Source organism: Maylandia zebra, linkage group LG13, assembly GCF_041146795.1.
Source record: "Maylandia zebra isolate NMK-2024a linkage group LG13, Mzebra_GT3a, whole genome shotgun sequence".
Lineage (NCBI taxonomy): Eukaryota > Metazoa > Chordata > Actinopteri > Cichliformes > Cichlidae > Maylandia > Maylandia zebra.
Window position 1 is genome coordinate 3,461,561 of NC_135179.1, and position 18,726 is coordinate 3,480,286.

The 18,726-nt window shown below is 41.9% G+C and overlaps 1 protein-coding gene across 1 annotated transcript in view; it reads right to left on the minus strand.

The window, feature by feature from the left end:
* Window positions 1–18,726, minus strand: part of arfgef3 (ARFGEF family member 3) — a 58,257-nt gene that overhangs the window by 13,366 nt on the left and 26,165 nt on the right. The window contains exons 20-33 of the mRNA XM_014411986.3: window positions 16,063–16,173; window positions 14,355–14,505; window positions 13,904–14,218; window positions 8,504–8,637; window positions 7,354–7,499; window positions 6,255–6,434; window positions 6,008–6,149; window positions 5,791–5,913; window positions 4,959–5,062; window positions 4,724–4,868; window positions 4,498–4,626; window positions 4,239–4,415; window positions 3,890–4,004; window positions 2,615–2,717 (exon numbers count right to left, since the gene is read on the minus strand). Coding sequence (XP_014267472.3) covers window positions 2,615–2,717; window positions 3,890–4,004; window positions 4,239–4,415; window positions 4,498–4,626; window positions 4,724–4,868; window positions 4,959–5,062; window positions 5,791–5,913; window positions 6,008–6,149; window positions 6,255–6,434; window positions 7,354–7,499; window positions 8,504–8,637; window positions 13,904–14,218; window positions 14,355–14,505; window positions 16,063–16,173 — 2,075 coding nt within the window. The remainder of the gene's footprint in view (window positions 1–2,614; window positions 2,718–3,889; window positions 4,005–4,238; window positions 4,416–4,497; window positions 4,627–4,723; window positions 4,869–4,958; window positions 5,063–5,790; window positions 5,914–6,007; window positions 6,150–6,254; window positions 6,435–7,353; window positions 7,500–8,503; window positions 8,638–13,903; window positions 14,219–14,354; window positions 14,506–16,062; window positions 16,174–18,726) is intronic.

The window sequence follows — 18,726 nt, forward strand, 5'->3', positions numbered from 1 at the left end:
ATTATTTCACATTTTACTTGTGAGCAACGGCACATTTAAATCTTACAAATATAGTTATTTGGCTTATATCGTGATAGATATCGTTATCGCCTGAAATGAAAAAAACATATCGTGATATGAAAAAATCTCATATCGCCCAGCTCTAGTGGGATATCATGTAAAAATTTTTATTTTATTTTTTTTTACACTGGATTTCAAGTCAAACAGATGAATAAAATGTGAACCTGTCAGTTCAATCATATTTAAGGGCTTAAACAAACGTATTGCATCAGGAATTATAGACACCGAAGTATTTCAGGAGGTCACAGCTCCATGTGTGACATTAGCAACATGCTTTAAGATGCCTCTGCTTCAGCAAATATTGTTATATAAAGGGCTATTAGACCTAAATACACAAAGCGCATTGCTCAGCATGATAATGTTAAACCCCCTCACAAAGAGTCAATCAGATCTGTTTCTATCCATCCTCTCATTTTCGACTGTTGAGACCTCGCTCTCCCGGCCCAGTTGGACCATTTTTATTTTACTATCTTGTATTTTTTAGAAAACTACTTCCTCTTACAGCTGCTCCCTTTAAGCGCCACCACAGCAGATCTCTGCCTCCATCTCCCCCTCCAGCATCCTCCCCTGTCACACCAACCCTCTGCATGTCCTCCGTCACTGCATCCCTGAATCTTCCCTCATGACTTTTTCTTTTCCTCCTGTTTGGCACATTCAACAACCTTTGTCCAGTATATCCACTCCACACCATCTCAGCCTGACTGACACACACACACACACACACACACACACACACACACACACACACACACACACACACACACACACACACACACACACACTAAATGACATAATGCTTTCCTTAGCCCCTTACCCTAACCTAACCACAACCTAACTGTAACTCTGTCACTAAAAACACATTTTGAGTCTCATAAATGGCTTTAAAACTTTTGGGGACCAGGATTTTGGTCCCCATAAATATAGTAAATTTCCATTTTTAGTCTCCACAAAGATATGAATACAGGCTCGCACGCACACACAGACAGATGTGGCTCTAATCTTTAAAGCTGCTTAGCAGATGTCAGGCAGGCAGCTGGCTCAGAACTGCAGGAACACGACATCCAATAACAAAGTGCTCGTCCATGTCACCTCTGCTGAACACTCACGCACACTCTGGGTTAGCGGCGGTTCCCTTGGTAAGTGAAAGGGAACAGCAGGAGTCGGCTCCCCGCTGAGGCTCTAAATCTGCAGGCTCACACATGCACTCAGCAGGTACTGAACCATCGTCAACAAATTAACACAAATTTTTCATTAAAGCTGAGCGGGCTGGCAGATCGTCTCAAACAGACCACTGCATGTTCTGGTAGAACATTTAACGAGCGAAAGGAGGAAACTGATTGTGAGACAAACATCGAGCTCGCATTCAGCTTTCAGTCGATTCTTCTTCTGTTTAGTTTTGCGCACTGGCTATTTTTGGAGAGATGACGTAGACTACACAGACCAAACAGGACTGCTATGACTCAAGGAGCGCCTACTGAGCAGGTGAAAGAAGCCATATCGTTCCAACAAAGGGAACTCGTATCAATAATAGAAGCTAGAACGAGCAGAGACATGTTGCATTATTAGAAAGTGAAACAGAAAAGACTGTTAAAAAGGAACCATTATTCTCTGTCATATTTCTACCTGATATTTAAACGTTTCAAATAATAAGATCAGTGCAGGTACGAGTAATCACTGAAAGCAAAAACCTCAGGTTTAGACTGGTCCAAACACCCAGTCTCACACTCAGCTCGATGTGTAAAGAAGCACAGAAATCACTAATGTGGTGAGCTCAGGTCCAAAGCTGTGGCTCTGAGAGCAGCAGCCTCACTCACCCGCAGGAGAAAGACGACTTAAAGGTAAGAGGAAGGAAGCTAAATCAGCTGATTTCAGACAGAAGATGAACCAAGGCGCTGCACCGAGCCCCAGCATGAGATCGATAAGGATTAGGTTTCGTTCGCAGAAGTCAACGCTTAAAAAAAGGATTTATATTGCACATAAAAGCCACACTGTACTTAATTCTAATTATAAGTAAAATTAGTCTTAAAAAGAAAATAAAAGAACATTTAGAAAGAAATCAGTTCTGACTATATTCATCCATGAAAGCTGGGAACGATTGTGGTTTGAATGGTGCCTCACTGTGCGGTACTGATAAAGAAGAACAGCTACAAGTGACGGATCCAAATAAAACACTACATTTGAGGTAATTCAGACAAAAGAGCTGCAGAATCCAAAAACCAGATAATATCTAACTGAACCTCTCAGTCAAGGATGGTTGACACCAAAAAGGAAAGGAGAGCAGTTTCCTTCCTGCTGCGAGGAGACAAAGAGTGATCGCTCACAGCTGCAGGACTGTGATGGCGAGTATATAATGCACACCGCAGGTTAAATGGGGTTATTGGAATCCCAGCACTGTGATGGTATTAACTGCTTTCAGATTACTTCTGTCTGGACAAGCGGCTTCAAACTGGGGATGGATTATGTGGTTTACTGCAGCGGGCTGTCCAGGTCACTTGTGTCCAGGTCACTTGTATCCAGGTGCTGTACCACCTGACATCTGCATTTCATCACGTACCTTGACCGGCTCTAACGTGGCAGAGAACGCGTCCTGCAGAGCGCAGCAGGCCAACCTCCACATTTCTTCTGTGAACACTGGACCCACTGTGACCAACACGTACCTGGAGAGAGACGCAGAACAACCGTGGACTGATCACACAGAAAATAAACTATATCTTTTAATACCTTTTAAATCAATTTCTAAAGTGCTACAAAACACACCTGACATTGTTTGATTTGACAATTCTGTTGCTGCGAATAAACCGCTCGAGTAGCAAAACTAACAAAGTCTTAGTGTCTAATGCAGTCCTTGAAAGTTTGCAAACCTTTTATGTTTGTTTCTGCGTAATCAAGACATAAAACGAGAGAGACTCACACAAGTCCAAATGTGTGAGTCTGTAAAAACGTCATATTTGTGATTAGTATGGAAACCTCGAGGATTTGAGTAAATGTGAAGATAAAAGTAGAGTAAGTCGGCTCGAACACTGACAGATGAAAAACAATAATAATGAGAAGAAAAGAGCCACTATCGATTTCCTCACACAACCTTGGAAAGCGTACAAAACTGTGTGTGAGTCTGTATCAGTGATGTAAAGCAGTTGTCTCGTGTATGGCAGGTGTTGCATGTGCAAAAGTGCCCTAACAAAACAAAACAAACAGGGTGGCATGCCCCAGAGACGGTGTAGACATCGTCACAGGAGTAGAGGCAGGATTTAAAAAACACTGGCCTGCTGCATTATTGTGCAAAATTTGCAAAGAAACAGCATGTGCTTCAAAATAAACGATTTCCAACAGTGAAATTTAAGTTCTAAGCCTCCCAGAAACGACACAGAAAGGCATAAAGTCAAACACGACTTTGAAAAACACCAGGAAACCTTTGAAAGGCCCTGATAGAAACTACAAAAAAGGCGTCACTTCCGGTTTTCAATGGTAATGGCGGACATGCGATAATCCGCAGAGCCATATGTGGAAGGAAACCACGAGCTGGGACAAGCTGAATGCATGTGATGTAAGTACAACTCATCTGGTTCCAAATGCAATAAAATGATTGCGCTAGCTTATGTGGTTGCAGTTCTATCAGGATTTAAAAATAGTTCCACGAATCGTCCACCTTTCTTCTAGCTGCACCTCATTTTTAGAAACGTCATCCTTGTTTAGGACGAGCGTCCACCACTGAAGCGCTCACTCAGCCAACAATCCACCCAAAACAGAGAAAGACAACCTGAATTGAAAAGAGGTTTCACACTTGATTTCACTGTGGCGACAGGTGTGTAACTGCCAGATGTGTGGTCACCTGATGCAGGAACAGCCCACTCTGGAGATGGTCTCTGCAGGTTCAGACACGCAAGCTACCAGCAGCTTGAAGAGGTCCTTCAGCATCTGGTTGATCAGTGACTCGTAACCAATATCTGCAGGAAGTGACGGCAGAAACACACACACGTGCACACACACACACACAAACAGTCCATCAGATCTGTGACAGCGCACCTGACTGTGCTAATGCACCACGGGTCAAATCTTTCAGTGAATATTTACATGAAAGCTTAGAAATGCAAAGTTCCCAGAATGCTTTGCTCTTAGCTTGAAGACGATTAAAGAAGACGAAACGCGCGAGGTCACAGAGGGAAACGCACACCACCAACCTGAGTGTATGAAACTGTTGACGTGCTCCACCACCAGCTCGCAGGATAGGCCGATTGCGTGTTTGAAATTCGCTGCCGCCACATCCCAATAAGAGTGGTCACCGTGGCTACGCTGCAGCCACAGTGACATCACAGGAAGCAGCAGCTGGATGACAGCGAAGATGCCAAACCCTGGACCTGGAGAGGCGAGATCAGGTTACATCCCGGCTGTTTGTAGGGTTTGTCTTCTTCTTCTTTGGATTGTGTTTAAGTTTATCACCTGGCACTGCGGTGACTTCTCTGAGCAAAGTGAAGAGCAGCTCCAGCGTTGGAGGCTGGTGCTGTCGAGGGCAGTTTGACACGGCTGCAGTGAGCTGCTCCAGTAACAAAATCCACACCTGGATCAGACCTGCAGGACATGAGACAACAAAAATGCACTGACGAGAGAGAAAGGAGGAGGAGTCTTAGACAAAGACCGTGAAGCACAGAGAGGAGCAAAGCGAAACCTGTGTCATCATCGAACTCCTGGAGGACACAGTCCATGCCGTCCTCGCTGCTGATCGAGCGTTCCTGCGATCTCATCGGCAGGCTGGCGAGCCGCGCACCCAGGAACACCGGCTTAGACGGCATCTTGTAAATCTTTGCCAGCAGCTGTCAATCAAATGCAAAACACGGTTTCTTTTTTATAATAGCGAAAAATCTTAAAAATATGCTCTCACTTTATATCTGTGGAGCTTCCACCTGCGAGCATTTGCGGAGGTAGTCGAGAGCAGGCAGGCAGAGGTCTGTGGAGCTGTAACCTGACGCGTGAACGCAGTCGCCAATCTCTTTGTAGTCCACCTCTCCTGCACGGAAAAGCATAAAAGTTCTCCGGAGTTTGAAAGGTCAGCTTTAAAAAACACTTGGATGACACTGTAGTTGTTTCGAGTCATTCAGAGAGAACGTGTCTCTGAGAAACACAGGATCGCTTTTTCTGCGGTGCTGTTTTCTTGTTTTTGTCACTGACTCGCTGCTCGCCTCCCACTCACTGTCATCAGCCCCGTGTTTGCTCCTTTCTCCTTCTGTGAGGTTTTAAAGCTTTTGATGGTGACGATTTTTCTAAAAACCATGAAGTATCTTTCTAAAAGAAAAATTGCTTCCCAGTCATTGTTTAGGAATTATGAATAACTGGGATTTTAAAAACATAAAAGTAGCTTTTATGTCTTGTGTGTCCTCTTGGTGCTTTTTTGTAAAACATTTTAATGATGTACAGGAACATATTTATGCATGAGTACTTCCCGTGCATTTGTGCATTTGGCCTTTTTTGATAAATAAAAGAAATAATAATAGCACATATCAACATAAATTCTCAAATCTTAAATTTCTGCAGAAAACTGAAGCACTCAGCATCTGCAGATGCATAAATCCGCTCTCCTATTAAACTGTGACATAAATACAAAATGTACTTGCATGTTATGAGCTTCTAATAAAGAGATAAATACATAGCCTGATCCCGGGAAAAGTAAAATCCCAAAAGGCTTGAAAAGTAATATCTTGAAATGAAAAATAGCACGCACACATTAGTGAGACAAACCTAATCCTTTGACAAACTTCATGAGACACATGATGTAGTCTGTGGCAGCGTTGGCAAAAACTTGGATGTTGTCTGTGTTTATGAACGCCTCAAAGACGTCGAACACCGGCGCCTGAGACTTCCCTGGAGGAAGACAATAAGACGAGAGCAGGAAACTCAGATTTACAGTAAAAATCTTTCTGCTGATAAACTTTGGAAAAAAGTTTGTTAGACATACCCATGGAGTATTCACCCAGCAGGTAGTCTTTGGTGTCAGTCTTGCTACCGTGCACCGTCCTGAGGGCGCTGAACAGAGGCCTCCACCCTGACAGGATCTGAGGAGAGCACATCTCCACCAGCTCTCCAATCGATGTTATTACCTGCAGGGAGACAAACCCAAGAAAAACTGTTTGGCAAACTGAACGCACAGCCCGGAACAACGCTGGCTGATTTGGTTGTTTTGAGGAACTGAGATCCGACTCCACCTGGTCCTGAACGTCCTCGTCGCAGAGCTCCAGCTGCATGATGTGCTCGAAAGGCCTGAACAGTGCCTCGTTAAAGTGGAAGTGTGGAAGCTCCGCCCAGCTCGTCAGCACCTCTGTGAGAACATCGTGGATAAAGGAAACGGCCTTCTGGGATACGTGGCGCTCTTTGTGACACGCAGCCTGTGATGACGACAAAAACTTTGTGTTTAAAGAGCCTCAGATCAAAGCTTTTATTCTCTCAGTGCCTGAAGTGTACCGAGCTAAAAAAAAGGAAAACCACTGTGCGAGATAGAAGGTGGTCTACACAGATGTTACACAACTTCATTTCAGCGCCGCCAAAGAAGATTCATTTCTGTGTGCAGTCACAGTTTTCTGGGAGCCCTTCACTCTTCCATGTGCATACATAGAAAGAATAACAGCAGCAGTAAGACACAGCACGGAACAAGCAGACATTAGTGATAACAGATTTGACACTGATCAGGTTAGAGACACCTTTAAACAGGGGTCTTGAACTCCAGGCCTCGAGGGCCAGTGTCTTGCAGGTTTTAGATGTGTCTTTGATCCAACACAGCTGATTTAAATGGCTAAATGACCTCCTCAACATGTCTTGAGTTCTCCAGAGGCCTGGTAATGAACTAATCACTTGATTCAGGTGTGTTGACCCAGGGTGAGATCTAAAACCTGCAGGACACCGGCTTTTAAGGCCTGGAGTTCGAGACCCCTGTCTTAAAAGGAGGAGCTGGGCTGGAGGTGGGTTGCAAAGTGGCTTGGAGATACACAGGCAGGCATGTAGGCAGCCTGAGGTGCAGTAAGACCCAAACTCAGAAGACTGAGACCTGCCTGAACTACTGCGATGCTGCTGCTGTGAAGTAAATCTCCATAAAAGGAGAAGATTGATTAACCCATATTTCACATGTGGCAGAATGGATAAACTGTTGGCTTTGTTTGTCTTTTAAACACGTTGACTTTGTCTGTAGTTCCAACTCGTGTGAGAGCAGCAATTAGAACTTCTGTAGTTACACAACTGCGCAACTGAGAGGTTGAGAAGTTAACAGAAGGAGAGAAATAAAACACTGTTTACAAGGTGGTAATATCCTACCTCCACCAGATGAGGCGCCACCACGCTCCAGGCCCTCATCATGTGGAGAAGGGGTCGGTTCTTATTCCGGACGATTCGCAGCATGGCCTCACCCAGACGAAAGAGATGGAGGGCGCTGCGCCGGTCCAACGTTGACTTGGCTTCTCCTACAGACACGCAGAGGACACAAAAAAGGCCTCGGAGCTTTACTCCTGTCTGTACTTCATCTTTAATTAACCACACGAGGGAAACTAATTAAGAAAGAGAACAAGGTATGCCCAGCATGGTTCACAATTATGCAGACCCTTGGGTCAGTGGCCAAGGCCTGAGATTGAGAAGGGCACAGGAAGGGACCGAGGATGTTTAAAGGATGCAAATTCTATGGGGTTTTTTTGGATAATTTTCTTTTGTGTGTCTGAAAAAAGTGTGTCAATAATTAAATAAATGTAACAGAATTTGTTTTAGGTGTGTTTAATAAAAGCAGAAAATGTAGCTATTAAATAAAAATGGATGTCTGTGGTTTATTTGTGTTGAAGTGAAGCCAAAATCTTTGTGAAGAGAAGCCAGTTTTTAACTTGGCCAATTTCACCTGCTATTAAAGCAAACACAGTTTCGACTGTTGAACATGTTTCACTGGGTCACTCATCTGCACCTCTGCACTCACGCTCCTGGTGCCTTCTGAAAGATTTCTGAATGCAAATATCTGACAAAGAATAATTGCTCTCACGCAGCCCATCCAAAAAACTCCAGTTTGATGATTAAAATGTAATAATGATTTTTTAAAAATCTGTTACTTTAATCAGTGAGCAGGTATTTGTGTCTGTGTGATGCACCTGTACACTTTATGGATGCAGCTTGCTAACCAATCTAATGCAATTATTGGCTGATAGCTTAGCATCCCAGCCTTTTATCCAGATACTACGTGACGGCAGCTCGTCACATTTCAGAACGTAGAGCCCAAAACCAATTGGTGGCATCTCCTTGAGTATGTCCATCTTTTTTATACAGTCTATGGTCAGCCCATGCATGGAGTAAGGGGTGGGGTGGGGCCTTTTGCCCAGAGTGCTCACATGCATTTACTGAAGCATTATGTGTGTGTGTGTGTGTTTTGATGTCAGAGTAAAGTCAGCCAGTCAATATAATGTGCACTGAATGAATGCAAAGTGTGTACCTGGCATTGCCAGTGAATAGTCTCCAGTCTCGGTGGGAGAGTCAAACAGCTGAGACTGAGAAGCTTTTCTGAGCTGCTGCAGGAAACCAACCAGACCAACCAGGTTTAGTTTGGTGGCCCCTTCTTCAAATAACCTGAAACACACAGAAAGCATTTCATACACTCACATGAACGTCTACAGTGCAAAAGCAACGCTGCCATGCAAGTTTACATCCTACACTGAAATACTTGCAAAGCCTCCCTGTTCACTGCCCTCTAAGCACATATAGGCCACCCCTGTGCAGCAGTATTTACTATGGTTGTCGCCACTTTGAGCTTGTAAATGTGTTCAGTCCATCTGTTCCAAAAGATCAGGGGGAATTTTTTTTTTAATATACGCTCCTAAAAGCAGCCCAGATAACTGGTTATGTAAGAGATGATCCTTGGAATGAACACGCAAACAAGTCCACAGTTACTGCGGCCATGTGCGAGCCGTAACAAGTGGCACGCGCACATATGCATACATGTTTGTACACGTGTGAGGACATCAGTCTCACTCTAATCCTGAGTGTCGGTCCAGTAACAACAAGCACAAAACAATGTTCTCACTTTTACATTTAGGGTCCAAATACCAAATGACTCATCAAAGAAAGTGTGTCATAGCACACACACACACACACACACACACACACACACACACACACACACACACACACACACACACACACACACACACACAGCAGTAGCTCCACTACTGCCATCTTTTGGCTATGAAACCAACCTCGGGAACACTTGCTGAGCACCAAATGTCGGTGAAACGTGGATTTGGAAGATAAAGTCATTAAGAGCCTCGGTCATGCTGGCTGTTAATGGAACACGGTGCTAACACAGCTGCTGCACTTCAGTTAGAAACTAAACCCACTGTGAAACTTGTTAGTCTGCTTCTATTTCCACCGTCTTGTTGCCCGTGGTGACATTATGGCCGAGCTTTTAGAGGTCAGCCTTATTAGTTATGGCTGCGCAGTTCATCATAGTTTAATTTCTAACAATAATTAAAATTAAATAATAGAGATAAAATGAATATTGCACCACATAATTCTCTTGTTTTGCCTTTCATCGCGTACATTACTTTATTTCCTCTTGTCAGGATGTGATGTCTGCAGAAAGCACGGCAGGAAAGATCTGAGAGTCTGAAAGATAACTGTGACCTCATGAGAGTTAAAGTGGACAAAAGAGAGAACTGAGTCTTTTCAACGCTGTCAGAGTGCAAGTATAAATAAAACTGAACCCCTCTTCTGTTAGTCTTTAGCAAGATTAAATACCTATAAAATGAAAAAGATATAAAAAACATAAAGCAACTCAGTATCCAAGTCTCTGAAGTTGCACCTTATGGAACGCCAGGACTGCCATAATGAATTAATTAAATACACCATTAAATAATTAATTAAATGTGGCAATAATTAATTAAAATTGGAATTAATTAATTAAATAAATAGTTATGACACATGTAATTAATTAATTATTGACACATTTAATTAATTATTTATGTATTTCACATTTTAATTAATTATTGACACATTTAATTAATTATTGACACATTTAATTAATTATTTAATGATATATTTATTTATTTCATTTTGGCAGTCCTGACGCCTGGCTCTCATCATGAAATAATTTTATCTGTCAGCCTCACCCATCAAACTCAGGGGGCGGGGTTAACGCTGATCGAGTCAAAACCATTGCTTTGGCCTGGTGGCCATTGTTTCTAGCACACAACAACCGGCATGTGGAAGCTAACAGAACTGAGCTTTGAAAAACCCTGTTTGTGTGTTACCAAATACCGTTTTAATATTTTTTTAGCCGAGAATGTAGTGGTTTAATCTTCATGTGTCTGGTCGGTTTGTCAAGATACAGCCTCTTTGCAAAAGTGCTTCGATGATTTCGGAGATGTCGTCCCAGTCTCACGGCAAAGCGTGGGATAGACCCGCTCGCCTCGCAAGCAATCCCACCGACAAAGCGCAGGCCCCGGTACACAGCTGTAGTAACCCCCGCTGACTTCTTTTACTGAGGTTATATTTATCGATGTTTTATTTCCTGATGTTCTTATGTGTCCTACGTGTTTCAGTCGCCAATTCTGAATTATAACTAACATTAAAAACATGTTTAAGGAGGAGAGAGAGCAAATAAATCTGTTTAACATCTGATCTTTGGGTTTTTGTTCAGTAATCAGCGTGACCTGTGTATAAACGCATAAAAGAGATAACGTTGGTGTTTCCGTCATGTAGTAACTGCTGGCTTTAACTGTACAAAGGTTGTTCGACACTGTGAAACACATACAGACTTCATGATGTTCGGCTAATATTTTTATTGTGAATATTAATCATGCTGACCTCGCTCTGTACACCACGCAGCGAGGTCAGCATATCCACGATATCCTCAGCTCCATGAGTTAACACAAAGTTTCCCAGCTGACTATCTAACTGCCAACTATTCCAGAGACGTGAAAATATACAGCATAAAGAAAAGTGTAAGAGACTCAGCAGCAGATTAGAATAACAGTTATACATTTAATAAATCACCAAATGAATCCAAGAAACGAGCAAACCTGTTCCGACAATTTGAATTTGTATTCCCTCAGCTGCAGACTCGCTGCTGTTTAAATGTTTGAAAAGGAAGATTAGATATAAACAAACGTCAAACATAGACTCAGTCTGCCTTCACATTTGATATGAGGCCAGCACGTATAGTGGCCTCAGCAGGCTATTACTGAAATACACGTGCTATATCATAAACTATGATATAAACAGGGAGGTCCTATTAACATGTTTAGTTTTAAAGGACACCTTCCTGCCTTTAGTCTCATTCATGAGCAGTATTAGTTTTCTTCTAACATCCAGAAGTCTGCACAATGTGTTTCATAGTTTGTAACAAGCCTTTGACAGGTAAACATAACATGACCGAAAAAAAAAAAAAAAAGAGAGAGAGAGAGAGAGAGAGAGAGAGAGAGAGAGAGAGAGAGAGAGAGAGTTGACATAAGAAGAGAAAATTCTCTCAATTATGGAGACAGACAAATGGTTCATTTATGTTTGATGTGTGTTTATTCCTCCCTAAATATCGTCGGTGAAGTTTGCCATGCACGTCAGATTTTCCTGCGCATTTTTATACCTCTGCCAACAGAGAGAGAGAAAAAATCACATTCTAACAGACAGCTGGTGCTTAGAATACAGTTGAATAACTATTAAAAAACAGATGATATTTAGATGATAGTTCAGTCTAACACATGTGCCAGTGAACCATTAAACGTCTGTGAAACTATGCAGTTATGAAACGTAACTTTAACCTCAGCCAAACCGATTTGCTCAGTTGTAAATAAAACAGCGAAGTAAACGTGACCCGACAGACAGAACCTGAGTGAATGAAGTCCAGCGTTTAACCACTGAGAGCTAAAACTCAGCTGAGGTTTGAAAGCTGTGTGCCGGTGATTGGACATCAGCCGCTGATAAAGCTGGCTCGCCTATAAAGTGCTCTGTAAGGAAACGAGCTCCAGCAGCTCTGCGCTCGGGGAAAATACTATATTTACTTATCTTGTGCAGAAAAATGCGCTGACATTGCGTTATATCGAGCACCGGCTGCCCAGTTAAACTGTGACTATCACCAGGTAACTAGGCGTGTTTCTTGAATTAGCAGCAGGTGTTAAACAGCTGACAGATGAGGAGGAGGATGCATGCAGGTAAACTGAGGGTCTGTTGAGCTGATCGCTGGTTTCGTGAGAAAAATGTCAGCTTGTTCTTTATGTTACAGAAGCACAGAGACACAAAACCAGACGGAAAGAGACGATCGTTCGGTGAGAATCTGCGAATGCAACATGTGGAACACGGAGAGTGGAATATGTAAACAAACCGGTTAATGTACCCCCTCGGTGCACTCTGCATGCTAACTGTTAGCAGAGCTAGTGAAATCTCTGAAAACATCTGAGCACTTTTGCAAACATGTTCTATGTTGACAACCTGACCAGACATACGTCGCGACATTCGCGGCTAAAACACTGTTAAAAGTGTAGCTGGTGACAGAAAAACGGGGTATTTTAAAACTACACCACCACCATTGCTGCCTGTGATTTGAAATGCATTCTGGGATAACTGGCTGCCCCAAGTCTACACAAGCAATCGATTATCTAGGATCGACCTGTTTTGACTTACTTTGCACGGCAACCAATCAAATGTTAGAGAAGCTGCATGGGCAGCGTTAACCCCGCCCCCTGAGTTTGATGGGTGAGGCTGAAAGATAAAATTATTTCATGACGAGAGCCAGGCGCCAGGACTGCCAAAATGAAATAAATAAATATATCATTAAATAATTAATTAAATGTGTCAATAATTAATTAAATGTGTCAATAATTAATTAAAATGTGAAATACATAAATAATTAATTAAATGTGTCAATAATTAATTAATTACATGTGTCAATAATTAATTAAAATGTGAAATACATAAATAATTAATTAAATGTGTCAATAATTAATTAATTAAATGTGTCAATAATTAATTAATTAAATGTGTCAATAATTAATTAAAATGTGAAATACATAAATAATTAATTAAATATGTCAATAATTAATTAATTACATGTGTCAATAATTAATTAAAATGTGAAATACATAAATAATTAATTAAATGTGTCAATAATTAATTAATTACATGTGTCAATAATTAATTAAAATGTGAAATACATAAATAATTAATTAAATGTGTCAATAATTAATTAATTAAATGTGTCAATAATTAATTAATTACATGTGTCAATAATTAATTAAAATGTGAAATACATAAATAATTAATTAAATGTGTCAATAATTAATTAATTAAATGTGTCAATAATTAATTAATTACATGTGTCAATAATTAATTAAAATGTGAAATACATAAATAATTAATTAAATGTGTCAATAATTAATTAATTAAATGTGTCAATAATTAATTAAAATGTGAAATACATAAATAATTAATTAAATGTGTCAATAATTAATTAATTACATGTGTCATAACTATTTATTTAATTAATTAATTCCAATTTTAATTAATTATTGACACATTTAATTAATTATTTAATGGTGTATTTAATTAATTCATTATGGCAGTCCTGGCGTTCCATAGAACCTCAGTGCAGCGACTCTCTGAAATAATGACTACCACCAGGATACGGACAGGGGCCACTCTGATCCGACTGTCAAAGGAAATCTAATCGCTGAATTTCTCATTTACTGTTTCTTAAACTTGGAGCACGTGCAGTTATTGGGTTTTAATAAAACAAAATCAAAACACAACTAACAGCACTGGTGCAACACCTGGAACATCACATGTAGAAAGTGTCTGGATTGCCATCCAGTCTATCATGTTGCTGTGGTATTTGTTCAGTCTCTACCTGTCGGCCTGTGTTGACAGCGTGCACACGGCCTTGGCGGCGCTGGTGCCGGTCATCAGGCTGCCGCTCTTCAGGTCCAGGCCTCGGCCCCCTCTGCCGCTCTCCTTCAGCAGCTCCTGGATGGAAAGCGGCTGGATGACCGGCTGGCTCAGGCTCAGGTCCGAGGCCTCGGGGCTGGGTTCGCAGCTCAACTCCAGCCCGAGGTCGATGCCAGCCATCTGCTGGCTCTGCTGGGTGATTGTGGTCAGAGAGGACGGCTGGGCAGAGCCGTCACTGAAGTGGGTGTGCTCCAGTGAGCTAATGTACTCGGTCACCCTGAAAGTGATTTGAAGTTCTAGAACATATTTTTGAAGTTTCATCCCTTATGAACCACTATAGCTTCACATACTACCATTTCCGAGCTTGATATATATGATATATGAAGTATATTTTACAGGATAAACAAACGTACCTGAACACATGAGGCCAGCAGTCATGGTTGTGGCTGCCCATCTCCAGGCCAACGTTCAGGATGGCGTCCATGCACAACACATGAGCTGTGTGGAGGCGAACTCCCTGAGGACGGCCGATCTGCTCCAGACGCTGCTCAACACGCTGTTTCACTGGAGACACACACACACACACACACACACACACACACACACACACACACACACACACACAGTAAAGTGTATTTTAAATATCACAGACGCCCTGAACATTGTGCTTGAACTGATTTGAGATGAGCTTTATCAAAACTCCACTCTCAGGTTGTGGAAATATATAAACATTAATGTTGCATCCCAGTAAATGCTGCCAGAAGTTTGTAGCAGCTGTCACTAGATGTCACTAGTTCCCATATCTTGTTTTTATCATTGCTTTTGTCTCCAGTAGAAATGATTCCAAGTTTAGGCTGTGGCCGAAAAAAGGAATTGGCCCGTTATTCCAAACAGATAAACGCTCCTGGAAGCACCGATCACAACCACAACAGACATAAGCTTTGTTTTTGGCAAAGAAATGTTGAGCATTTTGCAGTAAAGTGCATGCTTCAGACTTTGTAAATCATGTCTATGTTACTCATTTAAATATTTTCTTCTTGAAAGGGAAGCTCCTACAAATGTATATGCCACAAGGCCACCTGGAAAAATACCCAAGACTGTGACGTTCAGTCACCGTGAGCTCCTTAGCAAATCCAGCTGCTGCGTACTGTTAGCAAAGCAAGGTGCAGTACGTACGATGTTTTGTAGTCCACATTTACACACTGTAGTTTCAGTTCAGCATGTTAAGCAGGTTAGTGTCAGGTCATTCAGATTCTCAGCACACAGTTCTTTTCTCGAGCCCTTATCAATATTCCTAACACCCTCTTTTCCTTGAACTCATGACAATTTCATCAAGGTCAAGGACACAAGGTTTAGTGAAGGAAAAGGGGGGTGCTTTTTACTCCCATCGGCACAGGTACATAACATTAAGCACCTAGCCACGCAGTCGGTCTTTGCAAACGTTTGTGAAAGAAGAGGTCGTTCTGAAGATCTGACTGAACTCCAGCCTGGTTCTGTAACTGGACGCCGCCGCTGCAGCAAGTCAGTTCTTCCCTCCGTGATATTCCACAATCAACGGTCCTGACCTGCTGCTCAGCCGGGAGGTCAGGACGCATCAAGTTACAGAGCAGAAGTGCTGAGGCACACAGCAGCTTCCAAGCTCCTCTGTGCTGGGAGCGTCACGGCATGGGTTTCCATGCCGAGCAGCTCCTGCAGGTCAAGGTGGCCCAGAATGTTTCTGCTTATAGTGTAAAAAGTTTATAATAATAACTTTTTTTTAAAAAGAGACAAAAGCAAAAACAGAAGATGGAAAATACTCAGTTAAAGGTACTTAAGGAAATAATAATACAAGTAATAAATAAATATTAATACAAGTCTCAATATCTCATGTTGAGATATAAGTGGGGCCTTATTAAGTGTACAAATGTGTTTACTGTGGGTTCTTTGTATGTATGATTATGAACGGTCAAGATTTCCTTTATCTGGGTTTTATAACTAGGAAAACACAAATTAGCACTAATTTGAGGTTTTACCCCTTGATTGTGTGTGACGACGATGAGCTTGATTCAAATTTAAGGTTTTTGTGTGTCTGTTACATGCAAACGTCCGAACAAGTGTGTGTTTGTGTTTCTGTGAAAATACCTTGCGCGATAGTGTCTCCCGTCTCCCCCACCTCCTTCTCCTCCTTCTCTTCCTGCACACAGGAGGCTGCAGCCATCTGGGCTAAAGCTGAAGCACAGTTGGCAGCCACACCTGACAGACGCACACACACACACACACACACACACACACACACACACACACACACAGTAAAGACGTGCCGTTTCATTCATCCACAAAACATCATCCCTGCACATTAAAAATGCAACATTTCAGCCATCATCCATATTCAGAATCTACCAATGAGACATTTTCACAGATTTCTGGGATTTCCACTGTACATGTTTAAAATTTTAACTGGAGACACACAAACTGTAACGTGCCAACTGCAAACACAGAGGAGGTCGTACGCCATGTGTTCATTCATATTCATTAGTCCTTCTGCACTAATTTCAATCTGATTTGCTCCCATGCAGGCCCCGGGGATGTGCCACTGCCCTTTAATGCTAGTGATACTCACAGACATCTGACAGCGGTTGATAAGTAAACTGCATTTCCCCTGACATCCTCTGTAATACTTGCATTTAACATTTTGGAAGTAAAACTCGCAGTTAACCTCCAGAGGAGCTGCACAGCGTCGAACAGGTGCTGGCTGCTATTGGGCACCTGCCACTGGTGTCAAATTTGATTAATGTGATACATAATCAAGCTGACAAGGAAAATCAGAACTCAGCAAAACCTTCCCCGTGTGAGTACGAGTCAAAGCTCAAAGTATGGCAGAAACATTAAAAGCCTACAGTACCATGAGGGGATTTTTAGGCACTATGAAATGCCCAGTAAATGCTTTACTGATAATTTCTGTTTTTACATTTAAATGTATACGTTTGAAGCATGGTACAGTACAGATGATCAACAGCAGATTCATCTCCCTCTATGGTTTAAACGTGCTTATTAGAAAGATCATTTAAAGCCCTCATGGACTCAAGTTATCAAGAGAACGTGAAGAAACAACTGACATGACTTAAATCAAAAAGGCGTGCACGCTGTGTTGAAACGATGTCAAAGTATGAAGTAAAACTGGGCATGACGTGGCCTCCAGTCTGCACTTCCAGCACGAAGAGAAAAGTTAGACCAGCAAGAGAGGAGAGTCATCGTCTTTGCTGCATTCAGTGTGTAAAATGAACTGAGACCAGATGAAATGTAAAATGAGCCTAAAACTGGAGCGTTTTAAGGAAGCACCTGTGTCTCATATTTTTATGGTTGACAGCTTCGCCCAGTGTTCACGTTTGAACACTAATCTGCACTCAGCACACTGGTGTTATTCTGGTGTCCCTTTTCAGTGACAGCCAAACGTCGAGGTGGAAACGAAAGGATCCCCGAGCTAAAAACATGGGACAGAGCTTTAAGGCAGGCCAGCCACAAGGCCGCTGGCACTTGGTTCAGACGACTATTCAGGTTCAATGAATGTCCAGGACTTCTAACGGGAAAGTTTAAAGTGCTTAATCGCTTAAAAAGTCACGTGTCAAGCGGTTTTCATTAGTGTGACTGCATTTCCCTGTGACCCCATAAGCTTCCAAAACATGTTTAATATCAATTAAAAGCTGCGTAAACCCTCAGTTCTCAATTATTCTGTGTAAGTAGACCTGTGCTGTGGCGGCAGCTGAGAGGGTCTGAGCTCACACGAGGGCAGTAAACTCCATGTTAGAATTAGAATTAACAGCGTTTTGTCTGCCTCTGACAGCCTCTACAGTCTGAACCTTTTTCACTCTGACTTCCTTTGTGCAGTCATGTGAGGGCATTTGCCATCCTGACAGTTACTGTGGCTAAAAGTGAACAATAAAGCCATCTGACAGCAAGTCCTCCCCGGTGCTCTCTCGTGCTTATTCTGCTGACTGGAAGAAGAAAACAAAGACATTTCAGTTCAGTCTTTCTACTTCTGAAGGTTGTGGCCAAATAACTTGCAGCTCATTGTTCTATCTTATTACATCAAGACCTTATTTCTGTATTTCTTCCACCAAATTCATACTGAACCGTATCTCAAAGGTTTCACCGTCTGTGCCGGAGTCTTTGTGTCCATTTGCTTTTTCCTGCGGTGTCCCACACGGCTCAACTCTAGGGCCCCTGTTATTTAGTTTTAATTACATCAAGCTTTGAAACCTCAGGACGTTTATAAGTTATCTATGCTAACTGTCTTAATGCTAAACCAGTGATGGAAAATGTTTTACAGCTAAATACCAAACAAAGAAAGAGAGGTTGTAACTGCTGCAGAAAATAATCTGAAGTAGAAATATTTTAGCACAATGTTTCGTATCTTTAGCATGTTATCTCCTATCTTATAACATAATTACTACTGTGACACAAATCACGTGAAGAAGAAATCACACTGGCCAAGTCAAAACATCTGTGTGTGCATGCTGTGATATAAGTGTAATATTTGAATCCACAGTACAGATATATTTGGATTAAGCGTTTACAACATGTTTCACACTGCACTTCTTCAGGCCCCTAAATAAATCAGTCCTCGAGTTTAGTGAGCTGCGACAGGACGTGCTGATTAAAAACAGTGCTGAGTGGCTGCTGAGCTGCTAATAGAAATTACTGTTCATACTGTACATACCTAGAATCTGCTCCAGCTGTAGGACAGATGTCTAGTGAATAATCCTGACCTTTGCCTGTGCTATAGGGAGGGAGCACAAATCCTCCCCC